The 12,613-nt window shown below is 37.5% G+C and overlaps 1 protein-coding gene across 1 annotated transcript in view; it reads right to left on the reverse strand.

Moving 5' to 3' along the window:
• LOC103716291 (protein OPAQUE1-like) overlaps window positions 1–12,613 on the reverse strand; it is a 74,270-nt gene that overhangs the window by 46,723 nt on the left and 14,934 nt on the right. Inside the window, 3 exon segments of the mRNA XM_026808181.2 lie at window positions 10,636–10,809; window positions 10,915–11,041; window positions 11,126–11,163. Of these exon segments, the coding sequence (XP_026663982.2) occupies window positions 10,636–10,809; window positions 10,915–11,041; window positions 11,126–11,163 (339 nt within the window).

Below are 12,613 nucleotides of genomic sequence, written 5' to 3' on the forward strand. Positions count from 1 at the left end.
ACCAATTTCAAGAGTGCTTGAGACCACTTGTCACTAAGACATTGATGCCTATAGATAGAAGTGATGATGCAAATAGAAGTGATGATGCAGCAGCCACCAAGAAGAAGGCGAGGTGGACTGCCGAGCAGCAGAGCCACCTTTCTATCACTCCGGAGAGTCAGAGGAGATGTCCACTCCAGATGACGAGGCACCGATCTAGGCTGCCATGCAAGAGATCCTGGATAATCAATGACAACGGGATGAGGTGGCCGGGCATAGGGCTCGATTTGGGCCTCATACTACGAGTTGGGCTCCAGTTCTTTGAGCAACAAGGACCTCCTCAGTTAGAGAGGCCGTCAGCAGAGGCAGTGGTCGTATTGCATCTATGCTAGAAATTTTTGATAGCAAAAAAAAAGTCATCCAGAGAGATTCCACTGAGAGTATCAATCCATGATTTAGATCCATATGCCTTCTCCAGCAGAGAAAAAAAAGTAGCAAAAGGTTGACACAATGCTGAAGAAGGATAATAAGAAGAATATGTGGCGAGCTATTGGATCCTAGTTCCACTTCAGCCACACCCCGGCGAATGTGGCAGATAATACGTACTATAGGTCTACCATTTCTTCCATACAGGTTGTCGGTCCTGGTATAAATCCTCCAGGCCCAAAGGACATCTACGGTGAGCTTTTTGATAATAACGAACTAGAGAAATGGATTGCCTCATACAAGAGCAAGTGGCCACATATGGACTAATGGTGATGTATGATGGTTAGACCGGTCCTACCAGACGGAGCATTATTAACTTCTTAACATATTATGAAATGAAAACTTTCTTCCATAAATCAGTTCATGCTTTTTATCAGGTGCACGGCGCCACGTATATCCTCAAATTGATGGAGGAAGTAATTGATCCGGTAGGAAAGAAAAATGTTGTACAGATCATCACTAATAATGGGACACAATATAAGACCGCCAGAGAGATCTTGATGGAGCGGCGGCCACATATTTTCTGCACTCTATGTGCTGCATATTGTATCAACGTCATATTGATGGACATTACGAAGATTCATGGGGTGCGGCAGATAGTGCAGAAAGCCCAAACCATCATCAGATATATTTATAACCAGAAGTCACACGATTTGCTACCAACTACGTTGCACTTGATAGCATTCTTGAAAAGAAAGCAGTCCTACATACGATGTTTGTCAGTCTCGAGTGGCAGAAAAGTAGATATGCGAGGGCCGAAACTGAAAGGAGCATTGTCGAGACCATTGTAACGCAGGCTACTACAATATAAAGGCTATCAGAACATTGTATGAAGTGCTTTGGGCCATGGACAACGAGAGGTACCCCTATATAGGCTTTTTGTATCACATGATGGAGAGAAAAAAGATTCAGATCCAGAAGGCAGATTCGATGTATGCCTAAGAGTACATTGACATCATTAAGCGATGGTAGAACTACCAGATGGGCTGTGACTTGCATCTAGCAGGTAAGCAAGAACATTAAAAATTAGACTGCTCTTGTACTTGTACAATTTTACTAAAACAATAACAAACTCTATCTGCACCGACAGCTACGGCGTACTAAAATTCAGGGTTCGGATAGTATGTTGCAGATAGACTTCATTATTTTCTTAGTAAAATTTGAGACTACTTATTTTTAATTTCCCTCTCCTATAAGCAACTAAATTATATTACTCTTTTATATTTACAATTTCATGGTCCAAGGTTTTCTAAAATCAATATATTATGATATTACATATTGGAAAGAGGGATTTGTTAGTTGGTTAATATTGTGTTTACAAGAAATGAATGAACTTAACTGTGTAAAGACCTGCTTAGTTTTTGTTTCACTACCTTTAGATTCAACTTAGAAGTATCTATCATCTTTAGGGCTAGTAGTGGGCCGGGTGAGGCTGGGCTGGGTTGGGCCATGCCTCTAGACGCACCCGGCTACTTTCTTATTATTCTCTCTAAATAACAAGATACAAAAAACAAATTGATTTAGGCTTGAATTTGGGCCAAAATTTGGGCTTTACTTCTGGCCTTGTTCGAGCTCGAGCTCCGGCACCCGAGCCCGACCCAAAAAATAAATGGGCTCTACATTTAAGTCCAAATCTGGTTTGAACTCTCTCAGGCCTAGCCTATACCCTGGCTCGAGCCTATTGCCAGCCCTAATCATCTTGAAAAAAATATTAGATAGTACCTGCAAGATGGTAGATTGTGCTTGGACAATGATATTAATATAGTAAACATATCTTATCCTCTTATGGTACATGCCATTACTTGCATCCAGTTTATATATGTTCTCATCTGTGAAAATATTGTCCTCTCGCCGAGTTTTTTAAGTCATAGATTTCCTAGCCTTCATACCTAGTTATTTCATTAGATTTTCTATACTTGAGTTGTTCTTGGTCTCTTTGGAAGTTTCTTGAATTAATACCAAATTTTTCAGCAGACTATTTTTGGAATTTATTACAGTTTAAACTAAAATGTTATATATTTAGATTTTGCATAAATCTGAAGAATAATTGCTGAATTTTTATGGTTATTTTACCATTTTCAGATGGACTTACATGTTTTTCTATAAAATAATTTTAATATACTTCAATCTATTGAACTTTATATGAAATTTATGCCAACCATTTATCTAGTTGTTTCCTTTCTTCCTTTCATTTTAATCCTTAATGCTAATGTACCCTGTAGTGCATTTAATGTACACTATTCTATGCCAAACCTTCATTTATATCTTGATTCTAACTTTGCCTTTATTTGTCTTGCAATTCCCTTACTAATATTTTATATGTGCCCACGTTCTTCATTTCAATTTGCATTACAATGCTTAGAACATACTGATCTCATGCACTAGCATAACCAAGTACTTCTGTAACAACTCCAATAAGGTGTCATTTTTTTCTTTTTTTTTCTTTCTTCCTTATATCCTAAATTGCCATATCCAATTTATCCTCTTGAGTTTTAGCCTTAAAATTTTTCCTCCACCATACTTCTTTCTAGTCGAAAATGACCAAATTGATCTATTATTTATCCTTTGTTTCACATTCTATCAAAGTGACCTTTGAACTCCCTCTAATGGTCTTTTATGTGTCACCACCTCCATCCAACTTTTCCTCTCAAACCAAATGCTGAAAGGTCTTTCTTGTTTATCCTATTTGTTTCTAGTTGGAACAATCATGTATGCTATTTATCCATAGTCTGTCGCACTGCCGGATATAGGGGTATTGTATCGTAGTAGGCAGGAACTGATTTGAAACTCAAGTTCGGGTCGATCCCGAACCCATACTGTCCCATACTAAGTTGTCCATCCCACACCGAGGCGTATCGAGATGTGTATCGATCTATACCGAGGCGTACCTAGATAAAAAGTGAAAAAAATAGTTGGAGTGATTTTTTTTACTGGATGCGTACCATACCTTACTGATTGTACTAACCAGTATGGTACTGGTACGGTTTTTAGTACCGAGATTGACGTAAGTTCCCTCATAAGGACCCATTTTAAATCTCTCGCATGGTTGCTAGAATCAGGATCAGATGTGGGTGCATGGAAGTTGATTTTGTAGAACACAAAGTGCTTAGGAAGTTGGTTCAGGTTTCAAGATTCTGGAAAAGACTTCCAAACAGTTGCAGTGCCCTAGGTAGAATACTTTGGCTATTAAGATCTATCCTTTATAGCAAGGTTTAATATACCGGATGGTACTGTAGTGTACCAAGCATACCCTACCGTACCGTATCAATACTTTGTACGCCAAATCTTACTGTATCGTACTGTGTGCGGACACCGTAATAGGATGGTACTGATATAGGTCCGGTATCGAGATGGTGAACCTTGCTTTATAATATTGCCACTTAGTTATGCCATCTTTGTTAATCTCATAGTGAAGTATCATTCTTTTTGCTTAATAATCAAAATTGTGAAGCATATCTTGTATTATTAATTTTACATTTTTTATTGCCGGCGGCAGTCTCAAACCATAGAAATGCATCTCAACTCTTTCCACTTTGTTATTTCCTGTTAGGAACAAAGATGGTCAAACCATCCCAAACTATTGTTTTCGGGGCATACCGACCCAAACCGGTTAGTTATTGTGACAAAACAGGCTTCCAATTCAGTTCGGGTTCAGGCTTTGTATGACCCTCCAACCATCTTGCTCGCCTCACTCACTCTCTTGCTAGCACTAGGGTTTCATGGCCACCCTCGCTACTAACGACAACAATGACAGCGATGATGAAACAGTACGCATCTCCTCTCAAGTCTCTCTCTCTTGTGCCCTCTTCGTTATCTCCAATCTCTCTCACACGCCTTAGTCTCCTCTCTCTCCGGCCTCTGTTCGAGGAAGCCCCCTGCTCTCTCATTCTTGCTCGCCTCTTTTGCTAGGGCTAGGTTTTCATCACCACCACGACCAACGATGATAATAATGACACTGACAGAATGCTACAAATCCTTCTCTTTTTCACTATCTTGCCATCTCTGTCCTCTTCACTCTCTCTATCTCTCTCGCTCGCCTCTCTCTCCCCTCTCTCACTCACCATCTTTGTTCGAGGAGGCTCTTCGCCTTGGTAGGCCAAACCAGACCGAACCGCCCGGTTCGGCCCATACCGAACCGACCCAGTGGAAAATCAAGTCAGTTCGCCTCCCAACACTTTCTCTGCTTCGTTTAACCTTAAGACGCCTAAGCGACTCCCTCTTCCCTCCAATTTACGAAATTACACCGATTCAGTGCGATTGAAGAAAGATCTTAGCCTAAATATGATGTGCTTTCTCTCCTCTATCTCGTTCACTCTATTTTTTTTGGGCTGGCTTGAAAAAATAGCTTGAAATTTGCAAAATAAAGAGCAATCATGCCAAAATTATCGATTTGGGCTTGATTTTATTATATATTATAGATCTATAGATGATCTACATGATAAAATAAAAATTTTAATTTTTGGATTATATATAATTTTTTTAAATTAAAAATATATTTTTGATTTGGGTTGTCTCCACTGTCTGCCGCACTCTATGAATCTTTGTAATGTCCATCAATATAAAGTCGATACAATATGCAACATATGAAGTCCAAAAAATATCTGGCCGCCGCTCCATCAAGATCCTCCTGGCGGCCTTATATTGTATCCTATTATTAGTGATGACCTACACAACATTCTCCTCTCCTACCAGATCAATCACCTCCTTCATCAATTTGAGGATGTACGTGGCGTCGTGCACCTGATCAAAAGTATTAACCGCCTTATGGAAGAGTTTTCGTATCACAATATGTTAAGAAGTTGATAATGCTCCTCCTGAACTCTAGATTTGCCTTGTTGCTCGAAGAACTGGAGCCCAACTCGTAGTATGAGGGACCAAATCGAGCTCTATGCCTGATCACCTCATCCTGTTGTCACTGATCATTCAGGATCACCTGCATAGCAGCATGAATTTATGCCTCCTCGTCATTTGGTGCGGACGCCTCCTCTGACTCTCTGGAGTGATAGAAAGGTGGGTCTGCCGCTTGACGGTCCACCTCCGCCTTCTTGAAAATCCTCTGCTACTCTAAAATCAGTTTTTCATTAACTGTCGAATCTTCTGTGAGCATTTTCGGCCATAGATACGGCATGATAACCACCAGTGAAATGCTGCTTCAACCTGGTTAACCCTCCTTCCTTGAACTTTGTGTCGCACCAATTGCACTTTCAATGGTGCCGACCCGAGATCATTTGCCCATGATCCCAAATAATGTTATGCTCTAGCTCTTCCTTTTTTCTTGATGGCTTTATTTCAGAAGATTTATCAAGTACGTCAGTTTATCAATTATTTAAAAATAGCAAAATTTCGTTACGATGAAGATAATTTTTTTACCTCAAAAAATACATGTGATTTATCTAATAGATAATACTAAATTTTCGTATTATTTATTTATTTATATATTTTTAATAATTATTAAATTTAAAAATTTGTTTGAATATCATAAATTCAGAAAAATATGTTTTCTACTTCAGAAATTACTTCTGAATTATATAATATGTACTACTAATTTTTCATAATTTTTGGTATTAATTATATATTTTTAATTATTTTTAAATATAAATATTTTAAAAAATTAAATTCAGCTCAGATCTATGTAGAACCCAATAATGGATGCTCCATATATTTTGCTAAGCTCATGGCCATGTATCAAAGGCTACCTATTTCTCATTTTTTTTTAATTTAGGCCTAGGTCAATGTGCGCGTGATCGCATTAAAACTTGAATAAATAGATACCAAATTTTGCTGAAAAGTAGCTTTCATGCCCCTAAATATGCTTCTTATTTTACTTTTTTTAAAAAATATTTTTTATATATTTTTATGTTTTAATCCAAAAATTTTTAATTTTAAAAAATTATATATAATCCAAAAATTAAATAATTTTATGTCATCGCGTAGATCATCTATAGAACTACAACAAATAATAAAATCAAGCCCAAATCGATAATTTTAGCACGATCGCTCCTTATTTTGCAAATTTCGAGCTATTTTTTAAGCCTCAAAAAAATTGAGAGAAATAAATAGGAGAGAGAAAGCACAACATATTTAGGCTTAGATCTTTCTTCAATCGCACTGAATCGGTGTGATTTCATAAATTGGGGGAAAGAGGGAGTCGTTTAAGCGTCTTAAGCTTAAACAAAGCAGAGGCGTTGGGAAGCGAATCAACTCGATTTCCCACCGGGTCGGCTCGGTACAGGCCGAACCGAGCGGTTCAGTCCGGTTCGGCCTACCATGGCGGAGGGCCTCCTCGAACAAGAGGGTGAGTGAGAGGGGAGAGAGAGGTGAGCAAGAGAGAGTAAAGAGGACAGAGATGGCAAGATTGTGAAAAAGAGAGGAATGTGTACCATTCTGTCATTGTCATTGTTATCATCGTTGGTCGTGGTGGTGACGAACCTAGCCCTAGAAAAAGAGGCAAGCTAGAAAGAGAGAGAGCAGGGGCCTTCCTCGAACAAAGAGGCTAGAGAGAGAGGAGATTAAGGCGAGAGAGAGAATGGAAATAACGAAGAGGGAACAAGAGAGAGAAAGAGACTTGAGAGGAGATGCGTACTGTTCCATCATCGTTGTCATTGTTGTCGTTAGTAGCGAGGGTGGCCATGAAACCCTAGTGCTCGCAAGAGAGTGAGTGAGGCGAGCAAGATGGTTGGAGGGTCATACAAAGCCTGAACCTGAACTGAATTGGAAGCCTGTTTTGTCACAATAACTAACCGGTTTGGGTCGGTATGCCCCGAAAACACTAGTTTGGGATGGTTTGACCATCTTTGTTCCTAACAGGAAATAACAAAGTGGAAACAGTTGAGATGCATTTCTATGGTTTGAGACTGCCGCCGGCAATAAAAAATGTAAAATTAATAATACAAGATATGCTTCACAATTTTGATTATTAAGCAAAAAGAATGATACTTCACTATGAGATTAACAAAGATGGCATAACTAAATGGCAATATTATAAAGCAAGGTTCACCATCTCGATACCGGACCTATATCAGTACCATCCTATTACGGTATCCGCACACAGTACGATACAGTAAGATTTGGCGTACAAAGTATTGATACGATATGGTAGGGTATGCTTGATACACTACAGTACCATCCGGTATATTAAACCTTACCATAAAGGATAGATCTTAATAGCCAAAGTATTCTACCTAGGGCACCGCAACTGTTTGGAAATCTTTCCTAGAATCTTGAAACCTGAACCAACTTCCTAAGCACTTTGTGTTCTACAAAATCAACTTCCATGCACCCACATCTAATCCTGATTCTAGCAACCATCCGAGAGATTTAAAATGGGTCCTTATGAGGGAACTTACATCAATCTCGATACTAAAAACCGTACCAGTACCATACTGGTTAGTACAATCAATAAGATATGGTACGCATCCAGTAAAAAAAAATCACTCTAACTATTTTTTTCACTTTTTATCTAGGTACGCCTCGGTATAGATCGATACACATCTCGATACGCCTCGGTATGGGATGGACAACTTAGTATGGGACAGTATGGGTTCGGGATCGACCCGAACTTGAGTTTCAAATCAGTTCCTGCCTACTACGATACAATACCCCTATATCCAGCAGTGCGACAGACTATCGATAAATAGCATACATGATTGTTCCAACTAGAAACAAGTAGGATAAACAAGAAAGACCTTTCAGCATATGGCTTGAGAGGAAAAGTTGGATGGAGGTGGTGACGCATAAAAGACCATTAGAGGGAGTTCAAAGGTCACTTTGATAGAATGTGAAACAAAGGATAAATAATAGATGAATTTGGTCATTTTCGACTAGAAAGAAGTATGGTGGAGGAAAAATTTTAAGCCTAAAACTCAAGAGGATAAATTGGATATGGCAATTTAGGATATAAGGAAGAAAGAAAAAAAAAAGAAAAAAATGACACCTTATTGGAGTTGTTACAGAAGTACTTGGTTATGCTAGTGCATGAGATCAGTATGTTCTAAGCATTGTAATGCAAATTGAAATGAAGAACGTGGGCACATATAAAATATTAGTAAGGGAATTGCAAGACAAATAAAGGCAAAGTTAGAATCAAGATATAAATGAAGGTTTGGCATAGAATAGCGTACATTAAATGCACTACAGGGTAGATTAGCATTAAGGATTAAAATGAAAGGAAGAAAGGAAACAACTAGATAAATGGTTGGCATAAATTTCATATAAAGTTCAATAGATTGAAGTATATTAAAATTATTTTATAGAAAAACATGTAAGTCCATCTGAAAATGGTAAAATAACCATAAAAATTCAGCAATTATTCTTCAGATTTATGCAAAATCTAAATATATAACATTTTAGTTTAAACTGTAATAAATTCCAAAAATAGTCTGCTGAAAAATTTGGTATTAATTCAAGAAACTTCCAAAGAGACCAAGAACAACTCAAGTATAGAAAATCTAATGCATGAAATAACTAGGTATGAAGGCTAGGAAATCTATGACTTAAAAAACTCGGCGAGAGGACAATATTTTCACAGATGAGAACATATATAAACTGGATGCAAGTAATGGCATGTACCATAAGAGGATAAGATATGTTTACTGTAGCAATATCATTGTCCAAGCACAATCTACCATCTTGCAGGTACTATCTAATATTTTTTTCAAGATGATTGGGGCTGGCAATAGGCTCGAGAAGGGGTATAGGCTAGGCCTGAGAGAGTTCAGACCAGATTTGGACTTAAATGTAGAGCCCATTTATTTTTTGGGTCGGGCTCGGGTGCCGGAGCTCGAGCTCGAACAAGGCCAGAAGTAAAGCCCAAATTTTGGCCCAAATTCAAGCCTAAATCAATTTGTTTTTTGTATGTATTTATTTAGAGAGAATAATAAGAAAGTAAAGAAAAAATTGAATTGGGCTTAGCTAAGAATAATATATCATGTATTATTTACTTGTGTTATAGGAGAGAGCCAATTTTTAGCTAGCTCATTTACTTGTAGAGCAATATTATGAAATATTAAACTTCAATAGAGTTTGGGCCAAACCTATTTTTGGCCCAATCAGGTAATTTGTGCCAGCACAATCGAGTTTGGGTAGGGCCTGGGCCTGAGCTCGAGCCAGGCTTAGGCTTGGATTATACAAAAAATTTCAGGCCTAAGCCTGGCCCGAAGCCCCCCAAAAAAATTCAGGCGAGGTGTGTGTAGGGGCATGGCCCAACCCAGCCCAACCTTACCCGGCCCACTTCTAGCCCTAAAGATGATAGATACTTCTAAGTTGAGACTAAAGGTAGTCAAACAAAAACTAAGGAGGTCTTTACACAGTTAAGTTCATTCATTTCCTGTAAACACAATATTAACCAACTGACAAAACCTTCTTTCCAATATGTAATATCATAATGTATTGATTTTAGAAACCCTTGGAGTCTTGGACCATGAAATTGTAAATTTAAAAGATTAACATAAATTAGTTGCTTATAGGAGAAGGAAATTAAAAACAAGAAGTTTCAAATGTCTTGTTTGTTAAATTTCCATCTCTCTGTGTTTCAACCAAAATTTTTGAAATCTACATAGCAAGCAAACACAGTGACTTCACTACGGAGATACTTACTAGTGAGTTAAATAGTATAACCATCGTATGCCGAACCGGGCTGAACCGTTCGGTTCGATATGACGTTCGGTTCTCCCCATATCGAACCGAACCGGGGTGGAACCAGGACAATTCGGCCATATTTTCTGAAAAATCCTCACGAACCGCCCTGGACTTCCCCCCCCCCCCCCCCCAACTTCTATTTCAATAAAAGAGTATGGTATGTCAAACCGGGGTGATCACCCGGTTACCCTCGTACTGAACCGGCATCTGACTAGTATCGGTTCAACTAACCTTGGGTATTAACAAATGCCATGCATGACGATATTTTTTAAAAAAGGTATTTCTCCTGGAAGCATCTATTTACTCAAGCAGTACATTCCAATATTGTTATTATGCAATTTTATAATTAATTTTAAGAGTGAAAGAGTTAGACCCTGTATCGAAGTTTCATGAACTAACAACATAAATGTGACCTGTTGCTTCATCGCAATTTATGATAAGTCAATGTCACAAATTCAGAAATTTACAATGACATAATCCAATCTTATAAATTATAATATAAAAAAAATCACCAGACAATCTGCCCAACAATACCTTAAATCTAGAAGAAACTGAAGAAAACTTGTAAGAAGATCTTGATGATTCCTCTGGCAATGAAGCGAAAAGCCCAGAAATGAAAGAGCATTTTGAAGAAGATAACAGATTGCGGTGTTCTATAACAACATAGTCTCGATTTTTATCCAAAAAGGAATCTGTTTGATATATCACCTACAATAAGAAAAATTATGATGGAACGACAACTTACAGCTTACCAGACTGAACCTTAATATATACTTTTATTGCTTACTAGCATAACTGATTCATTGAACATGCCTTTCCAGCATAATGAGATAAAGTAAAATCTGTTTCAGAAAACTTCGGCTTTCCCAATCTCGGATGTGTCCGGAAGCTTTGAAACAGCTTGGTTGTAAATGTTGCATGTGTTGATTTTGGAAACATACTGAAAATCAGAGCTAGAGTGAAGTCAATGTATAACTTTCTCACAAAAAAGGAAAATTGATACAAGTGGAAATTTAATTTTTACCAAGCTTCATCCAGGAGTGCAATTATTCCAATTGGCTTCTGCAGAAAGATTACGAACCACCATAAGTCAAATGGTTCCACTAAGACTTTTGAGAAGACAATGAGTAAATGAATGATATGAAAGTGGACTACATCTGTAATCTCTGAGGTTAATTTTCTAATATCATGTTTCCAGTATTCTTTTTAGATAAATGAAAATTATAAAAAAGAGATTACATGAGATATGCAACTTCATGCTGTCATATTCAGAATAAAGGGTAGATATTTTAATAACTGTAGGGATGGCCAGAACCATTTTTAATCTAATGGCCAAGATTTTCAAGAAGTATTCTGTATATATGCCTTAAAGATCCACAAGGTCAAGGTTCCATGGCAGCTGGGCATACCATACTGTCAGTTGGCATCACTTGTGCACTGAACCAAGTATAGGCATCACTGTAAATTTTAGTAAATCATGAACCGAATAGACAAGTCATTGTTATTACTTATTAGGATAATTCTTGACACGTATTATTAGACTTGAAGCTACTTCTAACTTTAAACTTCCAAAGTTTGCCTCCAATTCGCTCATTGTTATACACATCCAGTGTTCAGATCTCAATTGAAAGCACCTAAAATTATGTCCCTCAAGCAACATATCTGGGCAACTTAATTAAAAAAATAAATCTGATACCCAGCAAACCTAGTGTTTAAGATAATATATTATCACCCAATTTCCTCTTCTTGAAGGAATCTAAGGTACAAAAATAAATACTACTCAGTAACCAAAACTAGTAATTGATACATTTTATGCATGTTACTGATTCAACAGGGAGGATTAAGGATTATTTGATGGTTGCCTGTGATTCCATCAACTGATAAATGTTTGGACATTTTTTGGGCAACATTTTTTTATTCATGAATTGAAAGAAAATATTTATGATATTGCAAAATTCTGTTTCTAAAGATTAACATGGAGCTATCAGAGCTTTTCATCTGAACAGAGAGATTGTGCCAAAAATTTGAGATGTGGTTTCTAAGTTGTCACCCTGAGGAATTTGGATTCCTCACCTTTACTAGCAAATATCATGGATCAAATTCAATAGATAGAAATCAGCTTGTTATACCTTATATGTGAACTAAGATAAGGTATCCTTATCTATCTAATGACTTAGCTGAAATTGCCTCACCCAGTGTCTATGTTTCACTATCATGCACGTCTAGATGAATCTTCAGTACAGTATTTAACTTTGGTGAAGTTATTTATACCAGCAGGCTTAGAGCAACCTTATAGCCATTGTACTGAGTCATGCAGCAACCCAAACAGCCTCATTTGGTTCACCAGCATCTTTGCACTATGGTTTTGCAGATGGAAATGTTATAGCAAAAGAATAGGAAGACAAAATTATATATGAAATAATAATAAGATATATCTGACAGGAAAAAAGCAGAAATTACTGGAGACTGGAGAGAGGACAGACAAGACTATGCAGTTATCCTTAAAAAACAG

The sequence above is a fragment of the Phoenix dactylifera genome, chromosome 15, assembly GCF_009389715.1.
Source record: "Phoenix dactylifera cultivar Barhee BC4 chromosome 15, palm_55x_up_171113_PBpolish2nd_filt_p, whole genome shotgun sequence".
NCBI classification, from domain to species: Eukaryota; Viridiplantae; Streptophyta; class Magnoliopsida; order Arecales; family Arecaceae; genus Phoenix; species Phoenix dactylifera.